The 27,793-nt window shown below is 46.3% G+C and overlaps 1 protein-coding gene across 1 annotated transcript; it reads right to left on the reverse strand.

Moving 5' to 3' along the window:
* On the reverse strand, positions 1–27,579 carry LOC121552818 (cholesterol 24-hydroxylase-like). Its single transcript, XM_045211241.1, has 15 exons — positions 27,274–27,579; positions 26,948–27,025; positions 26,763–26,844; positions 26,477–26,550; positions 26,164–26,250; positions 18,922–19,060; positions 18,530–18,643; positions 18,078–18,240; positions 17,814–17,879; positions 17,612–17,684; positions 17,432–17,516; positions 14,565–14,675; positions 4,969–5,057; positions 1,005–1,071; positions 1–830 (listed from the first exon to the last, which is right to left on the reverse strand). Exons 1-15 carry the CDS (start codon positions 27,420–27,422, stop codon positions 675–677), a joined length of 1,533 nt encoding a protein of 510 aa, XP_045067176.1. The 5' UTR covers positions 27,423–27,579; the 3' UTR covers positions 1–674.
* Between the last annotated feature and the right edge of the window lie 214 nt (positions 27,580–27,793).

Below are 27,793 nucleotides of genomic sequence, written 5' to 3' on the forward strand. Positions count from 1 at the left end.
AACAGGCTGATTGGTTGGCTATTTGAGCCAGTACTATTCTTAGGTAGCGGAATGACTTTTGCTTCCCTCCAAGCCTAGTATATATAGTAAATGCTCTCCAACAGAGGCACTGTGGTAATGTTGGTTAGGAAATTCATCAAATAAGTTAATATATACTTTATAAAGCTCTTTATATAATGTGATAAATTGTATACTGCATACTAACAACATGATAAGAGTGTATTAAACAACAAGGAGTCGGTACAAATACAAACACTCCTATGTCAGGTCTGTCCTAGTCACTCTTCATCAAATAGAACCCTTATATTTAAGATATTATTTCACCATTGATTAAAAAAAATAAACAACTGTTCAAAATCTATTTTAAGAGAACTGAAAGTGAATTCTTATTGTTTTGGTGAGTTTTGGATTACTGTCATTGTTTTGTTTTGGTGTTTGATTGTTTTCTGTTTCCTTGTTTCATTTTGAAAATGCAAATGTATGAACACAGGTACAATTTGTTTATGATGTTGACCTGAAACAAGAAAAAAATAAAAAAATAATCTAAAAATCAATTTTCATTAGAAATAGCTAGATATTTTATAAGGCAGAGGCCATTTGCCCCACTAGGAACTATAAGGAATAAGACAAGTAAGTTATAGAGAAGTGCTAGTCATGTTCAGGTCCCAGTCAGGTCAGGCTGCGGGTGTCTGTCCTCGGTGTTTGATGTTACACACCACTCCACTCTTTGGTCTCAAAGTCCCAGTGTCCAGGATGTCAAAGGACTGGCCAGGCAGCAGGCTGAAGTCAAACCTCTGGAGCAGCTTGGCCATCACTACCTTCGCCTCCATCTGTGAACAACAGATCTCTTTAAAGGATGACAAATATGGTGTTCTCAACTATTAAAAAGTATATATTGGCGGCAGTAGTCCAGGAGTAATCTAACTAGGATGGATGATAGGACCAGCACAGAGCACTCCCAAATCAAGTTGTTTCAATGTATTTTCTATGGACAGTCTGCTCACCTGTGCGAAGCTCTGTCCCAGACATGAGCGTGGTCCCAGGGCGAAGGGGTAGTAGCAGTAATAGGGCCTTCAGGACAGAAACAAACACAACATGTCTGTTATTTACGCATCTGTTGCTCATTAAGAAAAATGAGATGGATCGATGTGGCAGTTACTGATGTTTGTCCCCCATAAGACACCATAGGAACAAAGCCAGTATCACTTCCTCAAAATAGTCAGATTGAATCCACGTTAACTCAAGAAATCTGTAATTAATCGTGGTTTTTGTCGACAAGGTTTTAGTCACGCAATTTTACATCTAGCCAAGGTGTTTAGTGCAGTATTTCTCAAGTAAGAAATGCGCGACATGTTGTCTTATGTAAACAAAGTCCGATCCGCTGCGCTGCTGGGCAGGTCTGTCTCACTGTGTGTGTGTTCTGCCGTACCATCGGATAGAGCCAATCACCACAGCGTTTTATCCTGTGTTAGTGGGAAAGTGGGCACTGTCGAAATCAAAACCCAACCCCCATGTAAGTCATGACGAACTCTGACTTTATGACCAAAGGTAGCCCTTTCCTGCAATCAATGTTCAAAAGTGCCCTCTTTGGCCTCATGGGTGGAATATTATTAATATTTCTCATAATTTCATAATTAATATATATATATACTTCTTTAATGAAAATCTTGTGTTTCTATGTTTTGTTATGTTTCAGTCTTCTGTGATGTAAACTCAGCAAAAAAGAAATGTCCCTTTTTCAGGACCCTGTCTTTCAAAGATAATTTGTAAAAATCCAAATAACTTCACAGATCTTCATTGTAAAGGGTTTAGACACTGTTTCCCATGCTTGTTCAATGAACCATAAACAATTAATGAACATGCACCTGTGGAACGGTCGTTAAGACACTAACAGCTTACAGACGGTAGGCAATTAAGGTCACAGTTATGAAAACTTAGGTCACTAAAGAGGCCTTTCTACTGACTCTGAAAAACACCAAAAGAAAGATGCTCAGGGTCCCTGCTCATCTGCGTGAACGTGCCTTAGGCATGCTGCAAGGAGGCATGAGGACTGCAGATGTGGCCAGGGCAATAAATTGCAATGTCCGTACTGTGAGATGCCTAAGACAGCGCTACAGGGAGACAGGATGGACAGCTGATCGTCCTCGCTGTGGCAGACCACGTGTAACAACACCTGCACAGGATCGGTACATCCGAACATCACACCTGCGGGACAGGTACAGGATGGCAACATCAACTGCCCGAGTTACACCAGGAACGCACAATCCCTCCATCAGTGCTAAGACTGTCCGCAATATGCTGAGAGAGGTTGGACTGAGGGCTTGTAGGCCTGTTGTAAGGCAGGTCCTCACCAGACATCACCGGAAACAACGTCGCCTATAGGCACAAACCCACCGTCACTGGACCAGACAAGACTGGCAAAAAGTGCTCTTCACTGACGAGTCGCGGTGATGATTGGATTCGCGTTTATCGTCGAAGGAATGAGCGTTACACCAAGGCCTGTACTTTGGAGCGGGATCGATTTGGAGGTGGAGGGTCCGTCATGGTCTGGGGCGGTGCGTCACAGCATCATCGGACTGAGCTTGTTGTCATTGTAGGCAATCTCAACGCTGTGCAATACAGGGAAGACATCCTCCTCCGTCATGTGGTACCCTTCCTGCAGGCTCATCCTGACATGACCCTCCAGCATGACAATGCCACCAGCCATACAGCTTGTTCTGTGCGTGATTTCCTGCAAGACAGGAACGTCAGTGTTCTGCCATGGCCAGCAAAGAGCCTGCATCTCAATCCCATTGAGCACGTCTGGGACCTGTTGGATCGGAGGGTGAGGGCTAGGGCCATTCCCCACAGAAATGTCCGGGAACTTGCAGGTGCCTTGGTGGAAGAGTGGGGTAACATCTCACAGCAAGGACTGGCAAATCTGGTGCAGAACATGAGGAGGAGATGCACTGCAGTACTTAATGCAGCTGGTGGCCACACCAGATACTGACTGTTACTTTTGATTTTGACCCCCCTTTGTTCAGGGACACATTATTCAATTTCTGTTAGTCACATGTCTGTGGAACTTTTTCAGTTTATGTCTCAGTTGTTGAATCTTGTTATGTTCATACAAATATTTACACATGTTAAGTTTGCTGAAATTAAACGCAGTTGACAGTGAGAGGACGTTTCTTTTTTTGTTGAGTTTATATAGTGTAATATTGGGATATAAACTTAAAATTGAATACATTTCAACTCTATATCTGACATGATACAGGTGTCTTCTTTTTTGTAAGCCCATAACCATGTGTGTGAGGTGTATGCTTTTGTTTCAAAGTAGATTTGTTTAAGACTACCAAGAATAATTCTGAGTGACCCTGATTTAGCCCACAGCAGTAAAAGGTTAACCTACTTGCACTTTTTAGTCAATTTTGTCAATGGAATAAATGTTTCTGACTAATATCGATGTCACATACAGTGCATTTGGAAAGTATTCAGATCCCTTCACTTGTTCCACACATTGCTACGTTACAGCCTTATTCTAAAATGGATTAAATTGTTTTTTTCTCTCATCAATCTACACACAATACTGACAATAATGACAAAGCAAAACCAAACATTTTTACAAATAAAAACCGGAAATATCACATTTACATTAGTATTCAGACTCAGTACTTTGTTTAAGCACCTTTGGCAGCGATTACAGCCTTGAGTCTTCTTGGGTATGACGCGACAAGCTTGGCACATCTGTATTTGGAGAGTTTCTCCCATTCCCATTCATACAGCTATTTTCAGATCTCTCCAGAGATCGGGTTCAAGTCCGGGCTCTGGCTGGGCCACACAAGGACATTCAGAGACTTGTCCCGAAGCCACTCCTGCGTTGTCTTGGCTGTGTGCTTAGGGTCATTGTCCTGTTGGAAGGTGAACCTTCGCCCCAGTCTGAGGTCCTGAGCGCACTGGAGCAGGTTTTCATCAAAGATCTCTCTGTACTTTGCTCCGTTCATCTTTCCCTCGATACTGACTAGTCTCCCAGTACTTGCCGCTGAAAAACATCCCCACAGCATGATGCTGCCACCACCATGCTTCACCATAGGGATGGTGCCTGGTTTCCTCCAGACGTGACGCTTGACATTCAGGCCAAAGAGAATCTTGTTTCTCATGGTCTGAGTCCTTTAGGTCCAAGTGGGCTGTCATGTGCCTTTTACTGAGGAGTAGCATCCGCCTGGCTACAACACCATAAAGGCCTGATTGGTGGAGTGCTGCAGAGATGGTTGTCCTTCTGGAAGTTTCTCCCATCTCCACAGAGGAACTCTGGAGTTCTGTCAGAGTGACCATCAGGTTCTTGGTCACCTCCCTGACCAAGGCCCTTCTCCCCTGATTGCTCAGTTTGGCGGGGTGGTCATTTCTAGGAAGAGTCTTGGTGGCTCCAAACTTCTTCCATTTAAGAATGATGGAGGACACTGTTATTTTGGGGACCGTCAATGCTGCAGACATTTTTTGGTATCCTTCCCCAGAACTGTGCATCGACACAATCCTGTCTCGGAGCTCTATGGACAATTCCTTCGACCTCATGGCTTGTTTTAATTTTTCCAATCAATTGAATTTACCACAAGTGGACTCCAATCAAGTTGTAGAAACAGCTCAAGGATGATCAATGCAAACAGGATGCACCTGAGCTCAATTTCGAATCTCATAGCAAAGGGTCTGAATACTTATGTCAATAAAGGTATTTCAGTTTTTTATTTTTAATACATTTGCAAACATTTCTAAAAACCTGTTTTCTCTTTGTCATTAGGGGGTATTGTGTGTAGATTGACGAGGAAAATTGTTTTTTTAATCCATTTAAGAATAAGGCTGTCACGTTTTTAAACGGGTCTGAATACTTTACGAATGCACTGTATGCCGTTTTCAACGAGAGAAGTTCTGCTTTAATCAATTAAAATGTTGTAAAGAAACAATAAAACAATAAAAATGTATCGGGTGACTTACTTGGCAGCGTCTGGATGGAACCTCTCTGGGTCAAACTTCAGCGGGTCCTCAAAGAACTTATCCAACCTTCCACAGACATACGAACTGAACTGTAAACAGACAAGATAGGGGCAAACATAAAAGATGTAAGACAGTTTAGGAAATAAAATTAAATAAAATTCCAAACCCAAAATAGTTAATGAGGTGTTGACTACACTGTTAAAATGAAGTGCTTTGTAACACCAAATTGAGCTGCCACCAACTTGAAGGAGACGAAACCTTAACTTTGCTGGAGTATTGAAACACATCACCCTGAGATGTTTTGAAACGTTACATGGTGTGATGTAACATCACTAAATCAAATATTGTGCAACACCTTGCCAAGGACTGGGAGCATTAACAGTGGTCCTCTGTAGCTCAGCTGGTAGAGCACGGCGCTTGTAACGCCAAGGTAGTGGGTTCGATCCCTGGGACCATCCATACACAAAAATGTATGCACGCATGACTGTAAGTCGCTTTGGATAAAAGCGTCTGCTAAATGGCATATTATTATTATTATTATAACAGTAAAGGTTGAAAACAGTATTTTGGTGTTTTGAGTCCTGTCTAGTGCAGAATTAGATCCCTTTGTCTGGTGTCTTAATGTTTAACATTGTGTTATGTATTTGATCATTTGCCATTATACTGTATACCATTTTGGCAGGCATTGTCAAGCACAGCGTTCAAACCACCAGCACTAACTGTCACGATTCAGACAGACGACCAGAGGACCACAATTGCGTCACACCAGAAAGTTTATTAAACTTAAGGGAAAAGGGAAGTAGGGAGTGAATGAAGGCTCCAGGGGTAACAGGGATCCCGTCAATGCGCTGGGTCTGTGCCCCCCCAGTGGCAGCGATGCGTCCTATGAAGCCGGTGGTGGGTGGTCCAGAAGTCCTGGGGGGAGACACAGACACAACAGGGCGGAATGAAACCAGGCAGCAGTACAGTTCAAGGGAAATCCAAAATACGTAGTAGCAAGGCAGAAGGCTGGTCAGAGTTACCGGGATTGAAGAGTAGTCAGGAGTCGTAATGGCAGAAGCAGGTCTGGATCTCCTGAGGCAGAAGAGTATCCAAAAACAGGCAGGTCCGGGGTCACAAAACCAGGGTGAGCCAGAAGCGCGAGCAAACAGGTTCCGGGTGTGAGCTTTGCAGACGATCTGACACCGGAGAGCTGAAAGACAGGGCCTTAAATACTGGGAGAGGTTAGTGGGTAATGCAGCGCAGCTGGCAGAGTAATTAGAGCCGAGCAGAGCAGGGACAGGTGGAGCTAGTTAGGCTGAGTAGAGAGAGGGAGGTGAGCAGAGTGGAAGATAGTGGAAACCAATTAAGGTGGTAACCCGGTGGAGTGAGAGGGCTCATGACAGAACCCCCCCCAAGGGACGGCCCCAGAAGTCCCAAGAGCAACACCACGCCGGGCGGGAGGAGGGGAGCCGGAGGAGGGCTAGAACTCCTCCGAACGGTCCGAGTGAACGTCCTCATCCTCGGAGGAAGCCGGAGGGCCGTGGTCGGGAGATGGGACAGGTCCCGAGACAGGATCAGGCACAGGACAGGAAGCCGAGCGGGCCGGACGGTTAGGGACCCCTCTGGGGCGGCCCCTACGGATTGCAGGTTGATCAGGATGCCGTTGGTGGAAAGCGGTGATGAGAGTCCTATCCACAATCCGACTAGCTGGCACCCAGGTCCTTTCCTCAGGTCCATAGCCCTCCCAGTCAATGAGGTACTGGAGACCCCTACCCCTCCGTCTGGACCGAAGCAGGCGGCGGACGGTGTAAACCAGACCACCATCGACGAGCCGTGGAGGAGGAGGACCAGGCGCAGCAGGGACCAGCGGACTCTCATGGATGGGCTTAATCTTAGACACATGGAAAGTGGGGTGCACCCTCAGGGAATTAGGCAGTTGGAGCCGGACAGCAGTTGGGCTAATCACTCTTATGATAGGGAATGGGCCAATGAACCGAGGTGCCAGCTTCTGCGACTCCACCCTGAGTGGCAGGTTCTTCGATGACAACCACACCCTTTGACCAACATGGTAGGTGGGAGCAGGAATTCTCCGACGGTTGGCCCCGGTAGTGTAGCTGGCAACGGACCTGAGGAGTGTGGCTCGGGCTTGTGACCAGGTGCGGCGACATCGACGGGCAAAAGCAAGTGCAGATGGGCAAGTAACCTCCTCCTCCTGGCTGGCAAATAGAGGAGGCTGGTATCCATAAACACATTGGAAAGGGGACATACCGATGGCAGAGCAGGTCAGAGAATTGTGTGCGTACTCCACCCATGTCAATTGCTGCGACCAGGAGTGGGGGTTGCGTGAAGTCATGCATCGCAGTGCCTTCTCGAGCTCCTGATTAGCCCGCTCTGACTGCCCATTGGATTGGGGATGGAATCCGGAAGTCAGACTGACTGTGGCTCCCAGCAGGTGACAGAACTCCTTCCAAAAAGCGGAGGAGAATTGTGGACCACGGTCAGAAACAACATCCCTTGGCAGTCCGTGGATCCGGAAGACGTGTTCCAGGACCACCTGGGCGGTCTCCTTGGCGGTTGGGAGCTTGGGGAGGGGAATGAAGTGTGCCATCTTGCTGAAACGGTCAACGATGGTGAGAATGACGGTCATGCCACTTGAAGGGGGCAGCCCCGTGACAAAGTCAAGGGCGATGTGAGACCAGGGACGTCTGGGCACAGGCAGGGGCTGCAGCAATCCGGCTGGGGGGCTGGCAGGACGACTTGTGTTGGTTGCAGATGGGGCAGGCTTGGACGAATTCCCGTACATCCTTCCTCAGAGAGGGCCACCAGAACCTCTGGGCGAGCAGGTTGTAAGTGCGGGTGGAGCCAGGGTGACAAGCTAGGCGGGAGTCATGTCCCCACTGAATGACCTGGGACCTCAGGTCTTCGGGGACAAAAAGGCGGTCAGCTGGGCAAGTGCTGGGACCTGGCTGGTTACGGAGAGCCTCCAGCACCTGTTCCTCAACAGCCCAGGTCAGAGCTGCAACGATGCAGGGACTTGGCAGAATCGACACAGGGTCCTTGGAGGGTGTCATCCTTCTGGAATTGACGGGAGAGGGCGTCTGGCTTGGTGTTGCGTGATCCAGGCCGGTATGACAGAGTGAAATTAAACCTGGTGAAGAACAGGGCCCAGCGGGACTGCCTGGAGTTCAACCGTTTGGCCGTGCGGATGTACTCCAAGTTCTTATGATCGGTCCAAACGAGAAATGGAATGGTGGACCCCTCCAGCCAGTGACGCCACTCCTCCAAGGCAAGCTTCACAGCCAGCAGCTCACGGTTCCCTATGTCGTAATTGCACTCAGAGGGGGACAACCGACGTGAGAAAAAGGCACAGGGATGGAGCTTCCTATCCTCCGCAGCCCACTGAGAAATCACAGCACCAACTCCCACATCCGAGGCGTCCACCTCCACAATGAATTGCCGGTCCACATCAGGCATCTGGAGGATGGGAGCGGAGGTGAACCTCACCTTGAGGGTACTGAAGGCTTTGTCGGCTGCTGGGGTCCAGGTGAAGGGTTGCTTGGTGCTGGTTAGAGCAGTGAGAGGGGCAGCAACGGTACTGTAGTTCCGGATAAACTTCCTATAGAAGTTAGCAAACCCCAGAAACTGTTGCAGCTTCTTTCTGTTCTCCGGAACTGGCCATGAAGTGACTGCTGATACTTTGGCAGGATCCATTTGGATACTTCCTTCTGCCACTATGTACCCCAGGAAGGCCACTGTCTTGACGTGAAACTCACATTTCTCTGCCTTGGCGTAGAGGGAATTCTCCAGAAGACGATGAAGGACTTGCTGGACATGGCGGGTGTGTTCAGACAGGTTTCTGGAGTAAATTAAGATGTCATCCAGGTAAACGAAGACAAACTTGTTTAACATGTCCCGCAGTACATCATTCACTAGAGCCTGGAACACAGCAGGAGCATTGGTGAGGCCAAAAGGCATAACCAGATACTCGTAGTGGCCTGTTGGTGTATTGAATGCGGTTTTCCATTCATCTCCCTCCCGGATCCGCACTAGGTGGTAAGCGTTTCTGAGATCCAACTTGGTAAAAACAGTGGCTCCCTGGAGCAACTCAAAAGCAGAGGTGAGCAGAGGCAGAGGGTAACGGTTTTTCACTGTGATGTCGTTGAGTCCCCTGTAGTCGATGCAGGGGCGAAGAGATCCGTCCTTCTTCCCCACAAAGAAGAAGCCAGCACCAGCAGGAGATGAAGATGAACGGATTAATCCTGCGGACAGAGAGCCATTGATGTAGTCCTCCATGGACTTTCTTTCAGGAGCAGACAACGAATAAAGACGACCCCTTGGAGGAGCTGTTCCAGGGAGGAGGTCGATGGCACAGTCGTACGGTCGGTGAGGGGGGCAGAGATGTGGCTCTTGCTTTGTTAAACACCTCTCTGAGACCATGGTAGCATTCTGGGACATTGGAGAGGTCAGGAGCGGAGTTAGTAGGTACTGGCCGAGGGGGTAGTGCGGCAGCAAGCAGGCAGGTTCGGTGGCAGTCCTCTCCCCACTCCCTGATCACCCCGGTCACCCAGTCGAGCTGAGGGTTGTGCCGGCGGAGCCATGGGTAACCCAGGATGAGGGGTTGGCCTGGAGAGGGGAGCAGGTGAAACTGGATAGTTTCTTGATGGTTTCGGACAGACCCATCGAGACCGGGGCCGTGACATGAGTGACCGATCCGAGTAAGTGTCCGTCCAGTGCCCGGGCAGGAATAGGAGGTGTCAAACGGAGGTTCTCCAGTCCCAGTTGGCGTGCCAGCTTGATGTCCATTATGTTGGCTTCGGCGCCAGAATCCACCAGAGCAGCCAGGGTGTGAGTTGAGTCAGAGAGGCGGAGGTGAACTTGCAGCAGGGGTTTGCGGTCGGAGGACTGGATGGTCATTGAACTCAACCGGACTCCCCCTACGCCCGGTGAGCTTCGGCCCTTTAAAGGGCAGGTTACCACACGATGTCCATCACCTCCACAATAGAGGCAGAGGTTTGAGGTGAAGCGGCGCTGGCGCTCTGCAGGAGTGAGGGAGGCTCGCCCAATCTCCATAGGCTCAGACTGATCAAGCTGACCTGGGTGAGTGGCAGTAGATGACAGGAGCCCAGTCGGATCTCTCCGAATGCCGGTAGTAGGTGGACCTTGGCGCCCCCTCTCACGGCACGACGGGTCTGTATCCTTCTGTCGATCCTGACAGTCAGTGCGATGGCTTCATCAAGAGTGGAAGGCAGTTCATGGGAGACCAACTCGTCCTTGATATAGTCAGCCAAACTATGGAAGAACGCGTCCACCAACGATGGTGTGTTCCAAGAACTTCGTCTAGCCAGGGTTCGGAAGTCGATGGAATGGTCTGCGACTGTACGTCTGCCTTGTCGAATACTGAACAGTTCACGAGACGCCTCTGCGGTGGGTGAATCCAGGTCAAACACCTTCAGCATCTCCTCAGCAAACAGGTCGAAGGTTGCACATGCGGGGGTTTGACGTTCGAACTCTGCTGTTCCCCAGAGTCGAGCTCGGCCCGTCAGGTGAGTGATGGCATACCCAACTTTAGCCCCCTCCGTGGCGAAGGTCCTTGGCTGCAAGGAGAACTGAAGTCGGCAGCTAGTCAGGAATGGCCGGACCTGGGTTGAATCGCCGTTGAACCGCTCGGGGTTTCCAATCTTGGGTTCCCGGAGCAGCGGCTGCAATGACCGGGGCAGGTAACTCGGGGGCTGGGCTGGTGGGCAGACTGGCTGGGGTAAGGTTGGTGAGGAGTTGAATGATCATGGCGAGTTGTTGTTGCTGCTGCTGGAACTGCTGCTCATGCTCATCGGTTTCCATGTCGGGGAAAGTGTGCGCTGAGTCCATAATGGTCAGATCGTACTGTCACGATTCAGACAGACGACCAGAGGACCACAATTGCGTCACACCAGAAAGTTTATTAAACTTAAGGGAAAAGGGAAGTAGGGAGTGAATGAAGGCTCCAGGGTAACAGGGATCCCGTCCAATGCGCTGGGTCTGTGCCCCCCAGTGGCAGCGATGCGTCCTATGAAGCCGGTGGTGGGTGGTCCAGAAGTCCTGGGGGGAGACACAGACACAACAGGGCGGAATGAAACCAGGCAGCAGTACAGTTCAAGGGAAATCCAAAATACGTAGTAGCAAGGCAGAAGGCTGGTCAGAGTTACCGGGATTGAAGAGTAGTCAGGAGTCGTAATGGCAGAAGCAGGTCTGGATCTCCTGAGGCAGAAGAGTATCCAAAAACAGGCAGGTCCGGGGTCACAAAACCAGGGTGAGCCAGAAGCGCGAGCAAACAGGTTCCGGGTGTGAGCTTTGCAGACGATCTGACACCGGAGAGCTGAAAGACAGGGCCTTAAATACTGGGAGAGGTTAGTGGGTAATGCAGCGCAGCTGGCAGAGTAATTAGAGCCGAGCAGAGCAGGGACAGGTGGAGCTAGTTAGGCTGAGTAGAGAGAGGGAGGTGAGCAGAGTGGAAGATAGTGGAAACCAATTAAGGTGGTAACCCGGTGGAGTGAGAGGGCTCATGACACTAACTGGAGGTTGAACTGCAAGAACTGAGGACTCTGCACTTGCCTCTTCAACTGAAAAGCAAGAATGTGGGAATGGGTGCTGTCCTCATTGAACGTCAATTTTACTGATGGTTTTGATATTCGTTCATCATGATACATTACACCACATGGTACAACAAGCTTAATACCAATGTAGAAATATCGTTTTCTTTCTTCAAAACATGCATACAACATTGTGTGAAAGAATCATATTCTAAAAACGTTGAATTACCCACAATCCATTAAAAACAGAGTCACGCGTCAAGATAGGAAATGCAAGGAGATTAAAACCAAAGACTTCCAATGGGTTCAATCACTATTGTCTCTCTCTTGGTTATCCTCATGAAAGATACTTACATTTTGAGCAACATATTAAAAGTTGGATTTACATTATTTTGCTAAAATGAAATGAACAAATCATTGAAATGACTTGCATGAAAATAAAAATATTTATTTTGGGGTTATTTTGACACATTATTGACACAGTTATGAAACGACAGAGTGGATACAGATACAGTGGGGGAAAAAAGTATTTAGTCAGCCACCAATTGTACAAGTTCTCCCACTTAAAAAGATGAGAGAGGGCTGTAATTTTCATCATAGGTACACGTCAACTATGACAGACAAATCACATTGTAGGATTTTTTATGAATTTATTTGCAAATTATGGTGGAAAATAAGTATTTGGTCACCTACAAACAAGCAAGATTTCTGGCTCTCACAGACCTGTAACTTCTTCTTTAAGAGGCTCCTCTGTCCTCCACTCGTTACCTGTATTAATGGCACCTGTTTGAACTTGTTATCAGTATAAAAGACACCTGTCCACAACCTCAAACAGTCACACTCCAAACTCCACTATGGCCAAGACCAAAGAGCTGTCAAAGGACACCAGAAACAAAATTGTAGACCTGCACCAGGCTGGGAAGACTGAATCTGCAATAGGTAAGCAGCTTGGTTTGAAGAAATCAACTGTGGGAGCAATTATTAGGAAATGGAAGACATACAAGACCACTGATAATCTCCCTCGATCTGGGGCTCCACACAAGATCTCACCCTGTGGGGTCAAAATGATCACAAGAACGGTGAGCAAAAATCCCAGACCCACACGGGGGGACCTAGTGAATGACCTGCAGAGAGCTGGGACCAAAGTAACAAACCCTACCATCAGTAACACACTACGCCGCTAGGGACTCAAATCCTGCAGTGCCAGATGTGTCCCCCTGCTTAAGCCAGTACATGTCCAGGCCCGTCTGAAGTTTGCTAGAGTGCATTTGGATGATCCAGAAGAGGATTGGGAGAATGTCATATGGTCAGATGAAACCAAAATATTACTTTTTGGTTAAAACTCAACTCGTCGTGTTTGGAGGACAAAGAATGCTGAGTTGCATCCAAAGAACACCATACCTACTGTGAAGCATGGGGGTGGAAACATCATGCTTTGGGGCTGTTTTTCTGCAAAGGGACCAGGACGACTGATCCGTGTAAAGGAAAGAATGAATGGGGCCATGTATCGTGAGATTTTGAGTGAAAACCTCCTTCCTTCAGCAAGGGCATTGAAGCTGAAACGTGGCTGGGTCTTTCAGCATGACAATGATCCCAAACACACCGCCTGGGCAACAAAGGAGTGGCTTCGTAAGAAGCATTTCAAGGTCCTGGAGTGGCCTAGCCAGTCTCCAGATCTCAACCCCATAGAAAATCTTTGGAGGGAGTTGAAAGTCCGTGTTGCCCAGCGATAGCCCCAAAACATCACTGCTCTAGAGGAGATCTGCATGGAGGATTGGGCCAAAATACCAGCAACAGTGTGTGATAACCTTGTGAAGACTTACAGAAAATGTTTGACCTGTGTCATTGCCAACAAAGGGTATATAACAAAGTATTGAGAAACTTTGTTATTGACCAAATACTTATTTTCCACCATAATTTGCAAATAAATTCATTAAAAATCCTACAATGTGATTTTCTGGAGGAAGAAAATATCCTTTTGTCTGTCATAGTTGACGTGTACCTATGATGAAAATTACAGGCCTCTCTCATCTTTTTAAGTGGGAGAACTTGCACAATTGGTGGCTGACTAAATACTTTTTTTGCCCACTGTAGGTGGGAGAGGGGAATTTAACCCCGGTCTTCGGTGGGCAAGGGGTGACCTGTCTAAGCCTGGTGTGTTACTGCTAGACCACGGGCTCTGCACGACTTATATTAATTTTTATGAAGTATATGTTTGTTGATTTTTTTGTTGTTGATTTTAATTCACCCCAGAAACATTTCTTAGTGTGGCTGCGTGGTTGAGTGGGTAACATTTCCTGTTTCTAATCTGTCAAAATAAAGCATCTTTTTTTTAATCTGGTGGAATTCCACCAAAAATATTCTCCATAGGCCCTCATCATCAATCAATATTTAGGCTATAAAAATTTGCATTTCTAAACCATTGATTGTATGAGCAACACAGTTTTTGTGTATTGATGCTGCCTTTTACATTCACTGAAACCCCAAAAAGTGTTTTCACAACACTCTCTTAAAAACACCAATATTAAGGTTGAAGAACCACTTTGGGTGATTGAGTTCCAACATGTCTGTTTTAAAACACAGTCTGTGTATTAAAACACTTACATTGGGTTTACATTCAAACACCCAGCGCTCAGCTTAGTTGCACTACTTTTCATGGTTTCATTACAGTATAACAGGAAAAAAGTAAATTATAGAAGAATTCTTAAATAATTAAGAGTACATTGAGGTATGAGCCATACTGGCTTGGACAAGGATACTTACTTTACTGTATTGAGGTACCACAGTGTATCACATGTTAACACCATAACTAAACTTAGAGATATTAAAAGGGATACTTCGGGATTTTAATCTACTTCCCAAGAGTCAGATGAACTTGTGGATACCATTTTATGTGTCTGTGTCCAGTATGAAGGACGTTAGAGGGAGTTTTGCGAGCAAATGCTAACTAGCATTAGCGCAATGACGAAGTCTATGGGTATCTGCTAGCATGTATCCCTTTAACATACAACAACACTCATCCACATTGATTTTGAGGTGACTACTCACGAAGCATGAGACTCCTGCTGGGACGGGGATGCCGTTGATGACGATGTCGTTGGGGATGAAACGAGAAGTGCCTGGTGCTGTAGGGTACAACCTTAGAGTCTCCTTCAAAACCTGACGGGGGAGATTATATTAATCAAACACAACATGCTGATTAACCATGTGAAGAGTTACCTGACCTGAGACTTGAACACTTACGTTAGCTCCCTTAGCTAAATCCCACTGGGCACAGACGTCAATTCAACGTCTAGTTTCGATTTACATTTGATTGAGTTGTCAACGTGAAATCAACAAACATTGTCACCATGTCATTGGATTTTGGTTAAAAGAATGCCCTTACATTGATGACTTTTTGCAAATCCAATCAGTTTTCCAAGTCATCACATTTATTTTTTTGGTTGAAATGAAGTGGAAACAATGTTGATAATGGGATGCAATGCCTAGGCTTTAGCTCAGCCGGCTAATACAGTCTTGCAGCATGCAGACGAACCGGGATAACATCCAGTTGGTGACACAACTGCTGTTAATATAGTACAAGTATAGCATTGTATAAAATAGCATACTAGTAATTAGTATCAAATCTAATTTTATCTGTCAAATGCGCCGAATACAACAGGTGTAGACCTTACTGTGAAATGCTTACTTTCAAGCCCTTAACCAACAATGCAGTTTCAAGAAAAATAACAGTTGAGAAAATATTAGTACAGGAGGGGACTAAGCACACTGAGGGGCACCCGTGTTGAGGATCAGCGTGGCAGATGTGTTGTTGCCTACCCTTACCAACTGGGGGCGGCCCATCAGGAAGTCCAGGATGCAGTTGCAGAGGGAGATGTTTAGTCCCAGGGTCCTTAGCTTAGTGATGAGCTTTGAGAGCACTATGGTGTTGAACGCTGAGCTGTAGTCAATGAACAGAATTTTCACGTAGGTTTTCCTTTTGTCCAGGTGTGAAAGGCCAGTATGTGGGGAGTGCAATAGAGATTGCGTCATCTGTCGATCTGTTGGGGTGGTATGCAATTTGGAGTGGGTCTAGGGTTTCTGGGATGATGGTGTTGATGTGAGCCAAGACCAGCCTTTCAAAGAACTTCATGGCTACAGACGTGAGTGCTACGGGTCGATAGTTATTTAGGCAGGTTACCTTGGTGTTTTTGGGCACAGAGACTATGGTGGTCTGTTTGAAACATGTAGGTATTACACACTCGGTCAGGGACAGGTTGAAAATGTCAGTGAAGACACTTGCCAGTTGATCAGAGCATGCTCTGAGTACGAGTCCTGGTAATCCGTCTGGCCCTGCAGCCTTGTGAATGTTGACCTATTTAAAGGTCTTACTCACATCAGCTACGGAGAGCATGATCACACAAAACAGCTGGTGATCTCATGCATGCTTCAGTGTTGCTTGCCTCGAAGCGCACATAGAACTCTGTAGCTCAGCTGGTATAGCACGGCGCTTGTAACGCCAAGGTAGTGGGTTCGATCCCCGGGACCACCCATACACAAAAATGTATGCACGCATGACTGTAAGTCGCTTTGGATAAAAGCGTCTGCTAAATGGCATATTATTATTATTATTAAGTAATTTAGCTTGTCTGGTAGGCTTGTGTCACTGGGCAGCTCATGGATGGGCTTCCCTTTGTAGTCCGTAATAGTTTGCAGGCCCTGCCACATTCGACGAGTGTCGGAGCCAGTGTAGTAGGATTCAATCTTAGTCCTGTATTGACGCTTTGCCTGTTTGATTGTTTGTTGGAGGGCATAAAGGGATTTCTTATAAGCGTCAAGGTTAGAGTTCAGCTCCTTGAAAGCGGCAGCTCTACCCTTTAACTCAGTGCGGATGTTGCCTGTAATCCATGGCTTCATGTTGGGGTATGTACGTAAGGTCACTGTGGGGACGACGTCATCGATGCACTTATTGATGAAGCCGGTGACTGATGTGGTATACTCGTCAATGCCATCGGATGAATTCCGGAACATATTCCAGTCTGTGCTAGAAAAACAGTAATGTAGCTTAGTATCTGCGTCGTCTGACCACTTCCGTATTGAGCGAATCACTGGTACTTCCTGCTTTAGTTTTTGCTTGTAAACAGGAATCAGGAGGATAGAATTATGTTCAGATTTGTCAAATGGAGGGTGAGGGAGAGCTTTGTATGCATCTCTGTGTGTGGAGTAAAGGTGGTCTAGAGTTATCTATTTATTTGGTTGCACATGTGACATGCTGGTAGAAATTAGGTAAGTTTCCCTGCATTAAAGTCCCCGGCCACTAGGAGCGCCGCCTCTGGATGAGCATTTTCTTGTTTGCTTATGGCCTTATACAGCTCATTGAGTGCGGTCCCGTTGGAGTTTATTCTCCAATGATTGCACGTTGGCCAATACGACGGGTTACCCACTCACCGACTAATTCTCACAAGGCACCCGGACCTGCGTCCCCTGTATCGGCGTCTCTTCTTCATGTGAATGATGGCGATTTGGGCCTGGTCCTTCACATCAGACTCGTTAAAGAAAAAATCTTTGTCCAGTTCGAGGTGAGTAAGCGCTGTTCTGATATCCAGAAGCTCTTTTCGGTCATAAGAGACGCTGGCAGAGTGTGCGACTCTTTGTTTTTATAGCTTACAGAAACATTATGTACAAAATAAGTTACAAACAACGCAAAAAAACTCACAAAATACCACAAGTGGTTAGGAGCCCGTAAAACGGCAGCCATCTCCTCCGGCGCCATTCTATCAGCCATCGTACAACATCGTATAACGTACAACATGGTTTCTGTTTATAGATGTCAGTTCCTATTCTAAATCCTGGATCTGGTTTGTAGCTCCATTGCTGTCACTGTCACATCAATGACAAGACAGCACAAACAGACCTGGGACAGGTAGGTCATTTACCTGAGACAGGTAGGTCATTTTCCCCAGGTCGTCAAAGCTGATTTCCTGTTTCATCCCGATGACATCATCCACTTCCTGCTTCACCCTGGAGAGGTCAGAGACACTCACAAACTCAACCAACCTGTTTTTATTACAGAAATGATCAATAACCAAAATAGAAATTATGAAAACAAGTCCTACTTTGTCAATATCTCTGGCAGCCTTCCCAGTTCCATGACGGCAAAAGCTAGTTGATTGGCTGTTGTCTCTTGCCCTGTTATGATTAAAACAACAAAAGTACTGTCACTGTTGTTTCTTCAAACTTCAATTGTGTGGGAAAAACTATATTAATAAGATGGATTCATAAAAAATGAAGAATAGCACTTGTTTCAGGGAGACGTACCCGCAATGAAGAACGTCACAAAGTTGTCCAGCATAACCTCCTCATCATCGTTTGCTATGTTTTCCTCTGAAATGATGGATATATATCAGTTTACAGCATTGAGACAATAGTGCTACTGAACCTCATCAATAACATGACTGTTTTGGCAAGCACTTCTCTCACAATTTCACATGCAGAGCCACAGGTAAAAGGTATTGTCATGAACAGTGGCAGGAGTTGGCAAGACAGAACAAACAGATCTGGGATCAGGCTACTACAACATGCCTTTGCCAGCCGTCTTGAGGATCTGTGTGAGGATGTCTTTTGGAACGTCCTCGCCATTTTGGACGGCCATTTTCCTCTGGTTGATCCACTGCCTGCCTGTCGAACGCAGCAGCTGAACAGACTCTTTCACCTCGTTGATGAACTTCTTGTTCTTTGGGTAGAGCTAGAAATATGACATCCAACCATTTCTTTAAAGCCCATCTAGGGACTGACGCTATAAAATGCATTATGGTGCATTTAGCCACATCTTACAGGCTTCCTACTCGGAAGGATGGCAACAAGAGACTAGGGTGCATTAGACATAACTATTCATGAGTGTCAATGTTTTAACTGTATTTGTTTCTTATAAAATAGGATTTTGTTCTCATGAAACTGTAGGATTTCAAATAGATAAATGAATAAAGCCATCGTTCTTGAGAAGCATCACTAACATACTTTATGTAACTATTTACCTGGAAGGTGGAGTCTCTGAGATAGTAGACCATTCCCTTCAGACACATCTCTATGGCGTTGGGGAACGGAGTGTCACTCTCCTTCAGTAGATCCAGCTCCACTCCAAACGCCACCTACAGATTATATAAAAACAGAGGATTGACAACTTCTTACAACATGATAAGGTAAAACTCCTGGTTCTAGTTATGCTAATTGTAGCTAGCACATTGGCTTGCTTAGACTAAATTGTATATAGCTTAGGTAATGAGTGTGTTATCAGTTGTCATAAGCAAAACACAGCCTGTTATGACTATTTTACTGTCATATATAGAAACAAATGTAGCTTTATAACAGAAAGAATCAAGTGTAAGGGCAGTGTGGTGATCTGAGGGGAACAGGACGTGACTGTTACCTTAGTGATGACATCCAATGTCACACAGTTGAACAAGTGGTGCATGTTGGCAGCTGTGTTGTTGTCAGCCATGTCCGCCAGTTTATCCATCAGGTTCTCTGCCCTCTCGTTGAACGCACCCATCTGACCCCGCAGGTACCTAGCAATACACAGCAATGATGGATGGATTCTTGGTATTCTTTCTTAAAACTGCATTGTTGGTTAAGGGCTTGTAAGCATTTCACTGTAAGGTCTACACCTGTTGTATTCGGCGCATGTGACAAATCAAATTTGATTTGATTTGATGGATGAACAGATGGATGGCTGGAAGGATTGATCAATGGAGTGATCAATGAGTCGATTGATCAATCGATTATTACATAATTACATCCTTAACCTTGTTCTGAACACCTCCAAAACAAAGGTCATGTGGTTTGGTAAGAAGAATGCCCCTCTCCCCACCGGTGTGATTACTACCTCTGAGGGTTTAGAGCTTGAGGTAGTCACCTCATACAAGTACTTGGGAGTATGGCTAGACGGTACACTGTCCTTCTCTCAGCACATATCAAAGCTGCAGGCTAAGGTTAAATCTAGACTTGGTTTCAGTGGCGGCTCCTGAAAAAATTCTCAGGGGGGGCAATTTTTCTGATGATTTAGGTGACCTACACACATTTTAAAAAAGATATGTCCAGCAACAACATGAAGACAGGGGCAGCATATAAGTCAATACCAGAAGCATTTATTGACTGATCTCAAAAGTGTTGGCTTACCAGGGTTGGTGGAGCCCTCAGTTTCATCTTTGCCTCGCAAAGCTAACTCAAACACTCCGCAAAACTTCACACACTGGATTAGCCGGCTGAGGATGTGGCGGTTCTTGCTAATGTCGTAGTAAATATATTTGTTATAGTGAATATGGAATATGATATGTTGAGTAAAATGTTGTGCTAAGATCTATTTAGGTCAGGAGCTGGTTATAAGTTCTGTTCCTATCCAATAACAATGGACAAAAGGGTCCTATCTTGTCAGCCTTGTCAGCAGGTGGCCAAGGACAACACCCACGCCATAGGCCTCTCAGTTCTTCCAACTCACGAGTTCTTGCTCTGAGGACACACACACACACACACACACACACACACACACACACACATCATCACTGTTAAACACACACACACACACACACACACACACACACACACACACACACACATCATCACTGTTAAACACACACACACACACACACACAAAAAATCCCCTCTCTTAGGCTGAACATTTGAAGACAGAGAACCCGACTCAGAGCCAATGCAACAGTGACAGTAGCCTGGAGGGGACCTCGCCCAACTCATCAGGACCAATCAGAAGATCAGAACTACTAGATTCAACCTACTTCATTTATTGCATAAAATGTCTGCACACAATGTTTCGGGGCTCTCTTCAGATAATAATAATAATAATATGCCATTTAGCAGACGCTTTTATCCAAAGCGACTTACAGTCATGCGTGCATACATTTTTGTGTATGGGTGGTCCCGGGGATCGAACCCACTACCTTGGCGTTACAAGCGCCGTGCTCTACCAGCTGAGCTACAGAAAGTGGATACTCATGGATGCGCATCGCAATTGTAAAATGTCAACACAATTGGAGACACCACGTCATTTTTGGAGACATGTTATTGACAGTAAACTATTGTAGATGCGACTGCTAACTAAATAAAACATTTTAGCTGGCTAGCTAATCATCTTAGCTAAATGTGGGGCAAACAATTCAGTTATTTACCGTTAATTTGAGGGATTGGGGTGAAAGAAATCGAGTTACATAGTGATACTTTACGATATACTGTATTGACAATATCGCAATATTTTAGCGCTAGTTGGCTGTACCTGCACCAAAACACCATTATTGTTCCTTCATAGCTTGTTCTCAATCTTTTCACATTGGGAGCCAATTTGTTTTCAGCACTTTTATTTCCATGACTGATCAAAACTCGTTCTCATGGCTTTCTGATCCCTCTGCAACAGACATATGGTGCGCAATAAAATCACAGTATCGAATCGCAATACGTATAGAATCATGAGACTCGCAATGCATATATCTTATCGTGAGGTTCCTGGCAATTCCCAGCCCAAGTTCATTTGCCACAACAAATCTCTTCGCTAGCAAACGCGATGTCTTCTCCAAAACGGCAATGTGTCTCCAGCAATGTTTACTTTTTTTGACGTTCTATGGCATCTCCACTTTCCAAGCATATATGACCACATGTAATATTTTGGTAAGTGATGCAAATAGTGAACTATGTAGGGCCAGGATGTAAAATATATGTAGCTGCAGCAATTTCTCTTATCTGATATGGTAAGTAATGGGGCTTAATGTATAGCTCCCTAAGAGTTTGACGAACGGGTCCGTGCACGCGATTCCAGATATCTTTACCTCTGAATAAACTGCCTTTATTATACCATATCCACCCTGTCCAAAGTCTCTACTTGGTCTCAGTTCTCCAGTAAACTTGTGATTATCAACACTAACCTCATCGTTGTGGCGGCGGACAGCTAGCCTGTATCCCTCATCCAGTTGAGTGGCAATGTTATTTTTTTCGTTCGTACCAATTTTTGGAAAATCCTCGGGTGTAGGACTTTCCGCCTTTAGTAGAAACCTGTTGAATTATTAAATTTGGTCTGGGAGGTCCTAATTGTTTCGTGCCAATTTATCTTCATTTGTTCGACGACAAAAAGGAACTTCTTTCAAAGACACAATCCGCTCTTTTCTTAGTTACGTTCATGGTTACGTTACGTATGACGAAAGCGCGTAAGTGCAAGCCCTCAGACACCCATAGAGATTGTATTGAAAGCTCTGAAATTTGAAAAAAATAGATTTTACATGGGAGTCTATGACAGACTTCTGGGCGATTTTCAACCTGACTGAAATCGCCCCAAAAGGGGGGGGAGCCATTTGAAGCACGACTTTAGCCTGATTGGACATTACAACACTGATAACTACTGTTGCCGTGATATAATTGATTAGAAAAAAAATCCCTTCCTTTTCCAGTTTGGCAGTGCGTCGCCCATATCGCCCTATTGAACACACCGCCCCTGCTTGGTTTCCTCTATCGTAATCGCTCCTCTTTCACCCCAGCTGCCAAACTAACCCTGATTCAGATGACCATCCTACCCATGCTAGATTACGGAGACGTAATTTATAGATCGGCATGTAAGGGTGCTCTCGAGCGGCAGATGTTCTTTACTAGATGTTCGCCCCCCTATCTGAGATACCTACTGCAGCCCTCATCCTCCACATACAACACCCGTTCTGCCAGTCACATTCTGTTAAAGGTCCACAAAGCACACACATCCCTGGGTCGCTCCTCTTTCCAGTTCGCTGCAGCTAGCGACTGGAACGAGCTGCAAAAAACACTCAAACTGGACAGTTTTATCTCCATCTCTTCATTCAACGACTCAATCATGGACACTCTTACTGACAGTTGTGGCTGCTTCGCGTGATGTATTGTTGTCTCTACCTTCTTGCCCTTTGTGCTGTTGTCTGTGCCCAATAATGTTTGTACCATGTTTTGTGCTGCTGCCATGTTGTGTTGCTGCCATGTTGTGTTGCTACCATGATGTGATGCTACCATGATGTGATGCTACCATGATGTTGTTATGTTGTGTTGCTACCATGCTGTGTTGTCATGTGTTGCTGCCATGCTATGTTGTTGTCTTAGGTCTCTCTTTATGTAGTGTTGTGGTGTCTCTCTTGTTGTGGTGTGTTTTGTCCTATATTTTTATTTTTATTTTTAATCCCAGCCCCGGTTCGCGCAGGAGGCCTTTTGCCTTTTGGTAGGCCGTCATTGTATATAAGAATTTGTTCTTAACTGACTTGCCTAGTGAAATCAAGGTAAGAAAATACATATATATATATATATATATATTGTGATGTCACGAGAGGCTGTGTCCTGGAGGGACGTTACATCCCCCTGAGATGGCTGCAAACCCAGACAGCTATGGCTCCATCTGCTGGTATGGTCGGGAACTCCAACCCTCTATGGCCAATCTTCCCACGCAGCTGAAACCAATCAGGAGCTGATGAGCTGAAGGTTTGGGAAGGGAAGAGACACACTGAGGGAGTGTGTGGGGGGTGAAGAGACACAGTCTCCAACCTGGGCTCTCTGGAGGACAAGAGTGCTGCACGTCCACTTCCATGAGGAATATAAGGATTTGGAGATACTTACCTTCGGGGAAATACTCACCTTTGGATATATGCACCTGTGGAAATACGTGTGGGACATTTGGAAGGACGTTTTGCTGGGTTGGCCACTAGCTGCAACGTGGAATACAGTAAGACTGGGGAAAAGTTATTTGAGCGAGGGAGAGTTATGATTTTGGATGTGGAAGAGACATCCCTGAACTGTTAAACCTTAAAGAGCCACCAGAGAACAGAATTGTGTTATACTTTCGTTAGTTTCCCAAGACCTTTAATAAAATCCTTGTTTTGGTTGAACCTGGTCTCCTTGCACTACTTGAGCAATCCCGCTGAAAGCTGTGTAGCCTCTCGTGACATCACAGATGGTGGAGAATACGGGCACGCTCAAGCATTAATAGTGCATGTCAGAGGAGGATACCGAAGGTTTGATCACCCAGTTTTCCAAGTTGGCCGTAGGCTCCCCGCCCGACTGAAATGGAGGACATATTGAAAGCCCTTGTTGCTGGCCAGCAAGCCCAGATGCAAGCAAACGTGGCTCTCTTGGAGGAGCAAAAGAAAGCCAACCTTCTGAAGGCAGAGGAATTGCAGTTGCAGAGACAGAGGGTTGTCCAAAATACCCGCCCAATAAAGGCAAGTGACTTTATATCTAAGATGGGAGCTACCGATGACATTGAGGCATACCTGCATGCATTTGAGGCCACGGCCACTAGGGAAGCCTGGCCCAAGCAACAGTGGGTTGGTCTGTTAGCCCCCTTTCTAACCGGGGAAGCGCTGAATGCTGTCCGGGACCTGGGCCCTGACCAGGTTACTGACTATGATGCCCTGAAGTCTGAGATCCTCAGCAGATATGGACTCACAAAGTTTGGTATGGCCCAGCGCTTCACAGCTGGACCTTCCAACCAGACCAACCTCCTCGGGCGCAGATGCATGAACTTGTCCGAATCGCAAGGAAATGGCTGGATCCGCAGAGGAATACAGCAGCGGCGGTGGTGGAGGCCGTTGTGGTGGATCGTTACCTCACGCGCCCTGCCTTATGAGGCAAAACGGGTCATCAGTCAACAGGCCTTGACCACGGCTGATCTGACCGTGGAAGCTGTGGAAAAGTACCAGGCCACAGCGGAGATGCTGAATGCTTCCCCGAAAAAACCCCAGGAGTGCGGCCCCACCACAAATGGGAAGAACCCGTCCAAAGGACCCCCAAGGTCTCGAACCCAGCCACGTCAGGACTTATCCCGGCTCCAGGGGGAGCCAGAAACCAGGCGGGTCCAAGAAGAGTACACCAGGAGGGGGAAACTTCGACAGTGTTACCGGGGTGGGGAGATGGGACATATCTCCTGGCAGTGTGGGAAACCAGCCGATGAACCTATGCCCACTGCGGAGTCCTCCAGCTCAGCACCCACACACCATTTTGCCTCGCTCTTGGGAGTCGAGATGGCGGCCCAGATCGACCCCCCCACCTGCCCGGTAACTGTGAATCACCATGATGTGGAGGCCTTACTGGATTCTGGTAGCCGGGCCACCCTGGTGCGTAAGGATTTGGTGGGCCCAACGTGTCTGACCCCCGGGGAAAGTCCTCCCAGTTTCCTGTGTCCATGGGGACACCAGAGAATACCCCATTACTGAACTTACAATGACCAGCACACGGGGAACCATACACACGACGGCGGGGGTGGTTGATTCCCTCCCCGTCCCTGTCCTAATTGGACGAGACTGCCCAGCCTTTTACCCACTCTGGAGAGAGTCTCAGGAGAGGATAACCCGAGTACTCGGAAACGGAGAGGCAAGACTCATCCTGGGAAGGCTCCGGTGCAATCCTCCGAGTTACTCACTCCCGCCCGGGCTCTGATAGGGATGGCAGGTGCCCAGACCGACACAGAGACGGAGCTACAGAATCTGGACAAAGAACTGTCTGGTCTGAAGGGGACCGCTGAGAGGTATCGTTTGTTAAAGCAACAGTTAGACATGAAGACAGAAGAGTTAGATATCCTCCAGGCTAAACTCCAACAGAGCTCCTTCCCTAAGCAACAGGAGGAGCTGGAGAGGCTGCGCAGGACCATCGAGGAGTGTGAGGAGACCCTGCGCAGTAGTAAGGAGGTCCAGAAGAAGGCAGAGGAGAAGTACAAGGTGTTGGAGAACAAGATGAAGAATGCGGAGGCAGAGAGAGAGAAGGAACTGAAAGCTGCTCAACAGAAGCTAAACTCTGCTAAAACCAAGGCTGATGCGTTCAGTAAGAAACTCAAGGAGAGACAACAGGAGGCTGAGTCCCTGGTCCTAGAGTTGGAGGAGTTGAAGGGGAGAGCAGTCTGGCAAGCACCACGGCAATGCGGACGCCCTCTCCCGGCGTGATGCCTTCTTCGCTGCCTTTACCCGACGAGGACGTCGGTCCCGAGGAGGGGGATGTGTGATGTCACGAGAGGCTGTGTCCTGGAGGGACGTTACATCCCCCTGAGATGGCTGCAAACCCAGACAGCTATGGCTCCATCTGCTGGTATGGTCGGGAACTCCAACCCTCTATGGCCAATCTTCCCACGCAGCTGAAACCAATCAGGAGCTGATGAGCTGAAGGTTTGGGAAGGGAAGAGACACACTGAGGGAGTGTGTGGGGGGTGAAGAGACACAGTCTCCAACCTGGGCTCTCTGGAGGACAAGAGTGCTGCACGTCCACTTCCATGAGGAATATAAGGATTTGGAGATACTTACCTTCGGGAAATACTCACCTTTGGATATATGCACCTGTGGAAATACGTGTGGGACATTTGGAAGGACGTTTTGCTGGGTTGGCCACTAGCTGCAACGTGGAATACAGTAAGACTGGGGAAAAGTTATTTGAGCGAGGGAGAGTTATGATTTTGGATGTGGAAGAGACATCCCTGAACTGTTAAACCTTAAAGAGCCACCAGAGAACAGAATTGTGTTATACTTTCGTTAGTTTCCCAAGACCTTTAATAAAATCCTTGTTTTGGTTGAACCTGGTCTCCTTGCACTACTTGAGCAATCCCGCTGAAAGCTGTGTAGCCTCTCGTGACATCACAGAATATATACAAAAAATAATGTGAAATGGATAAGTGACTTACAGACTGCTGAAGGCAGGGTCCATTATTCTTCGCTGTTTGTACCACACATCATGATTCTGTGCTGTGACCAGGCCACTTCCCAAAAACCTATGGAGAAGAAGGACAACAGAGTATTTACCCTAACACTGAATCAACTGACCAGTGACCAAGTTGTCCTGTTTGAATGTCTATATGCTGTGTAGGCTACGCATGCAATAACCAGCATTAGGAGGGATTGTATTGAAATAGTTTGTACTGACCAAAACGTTGACACAATAAGTAGTAGTAGGAAGTATATTTAGATAACATTAATAAAACAATACTGAGGACTCACCTCTGTCCAAACAGGTTGAAGAGACGCTTGTAGACCAGTGAGTCTTTGGGGTACTTTGGTGACATCAGGACTTCCTGTGGAGACAAAGCAAAGTGTCAGTTTGGTTTGAAGGGGGAATTGAGGAAATTGGTTATTTTACAGCACTTTCATTTCAGAAATGAAGATGCTAAAATTTAGAATTACACTAATCTCAGTTAACCCAGAACTAGAATCTTGCTTAATTTGGTCAGATGTTTACATAGTCTGTCCATCAGAGATTATAATTATAGTAATTTCCCAGGTTTACCTTGGTGGTATCAGGACAGGTGACACACAGCATCACAACATGCAACCCATTAATACGGTACACAGGTCCATATGTCTCAGACCTGTCAAAGATGCAATAGATCTTTATTGTCCCAGGATTCACAACACCTGATTCAATGTGTGTGCATCTGTGTGTGACCACTGCTGCTCCAGCGTTCAACTCACCATTCCAGGAATTTGTCGTGGATAACTCGACCATTGCTCATCTCACGCAGAATGGTTGGGGAATGTCCAAATATAAAACTGGGGGAGAACAAGAGACGGTTTAATCCATAACTGAAAAATAAGGATGTTATGACATGAGAGATACTTTCACCTTGTGAAAATGAAAAAGACAGGTGAAACAGCGACCCTAGCGGCTGTTGAGGTTAACTTTCACCTAGTTCCTTATCAACAAATCTGATGCATTATGTTGTCACTCAATATAGTTGAAACTAATATTTAGCTACAGCGTTTTAAAATATTATTCAAGTTACATAATACTGACTCACCTATCCCTTGGTGGTCCCGGTATGTGATCATATTTCAGATGAATATATTTTATGTAAAGACAAAAAATGAGAAACGCGATCAAAATCAAACCAAGCAGGCATATAAGCAAATAACCGATCCAACTTGCAATCAAATGAAAAAGTGCCATATTGCCGAAGACTAGATAGCTCGCGGTGACCGTGCAAACCAGTTATGTGGTCGTTTTTTTTGACGGAATTTGGTCACATATAGTCCTAGCAGCAGAGAGGAAGAGGCGAAGCGAGAGGGTTTACTCCGCCCAAAATCGGATCATTAATTATTATGGAGTGGCTGCGATTCCGGATATTCTGGAACCCGATTTGCCGTGACTATTGATACAGAGATTTCTGCGCATGAGCGGTAGCTGCTATCCACACCTGTTTACGTAGCTTCTGCTCAGTGTTCCCTGTTTCAGGCTGCGTAGGACATTTTACTGGCCAGAGGTTGAACAGGTACTTGTTCGGTACTTGCATGATCATTGAGTGGTTAAAGCGCAGATTG

Source organism: Coregonus clupeaformis, chromosome 36, assembly GCF_020615455.1.
Source record: "Coregonus clupeaformis isolate EN_2021a chromosome 36, ASM2061545v1, whole genome shotgun sequence".
Classification (NCBI taxonomy): domain Eukaryota; kingdom Metazoa; phylum Chordata; class Actinopteri; order Salmoniformes; family Salmonidae; genus Coregonus; species Coregonus clupeaformis.

Coding starts and splice junctions, on each gene's coding strand:
- LOC121552818 (XM_045211241.1), bottom strand. CDS start 27,422: ATGGCACTTTTTCATTTGATTGCAAGTTGGATCGGTTATTTGCTTATA. Junction 26,551..26,762: donor CCTGTCCTGATACCACCAAG/GTAAACCTGGGA, acceptor TTGTCTCCACAG/GAAGTCCTGATGTCACCAAA. Junction 19,061..26,163: donor GACCCTGCCTTCAGCAGTCT/GTAAGTCACTTA, acceptor GTGTATTGCTAG/GTACCTGCGGGGTCAGATGG.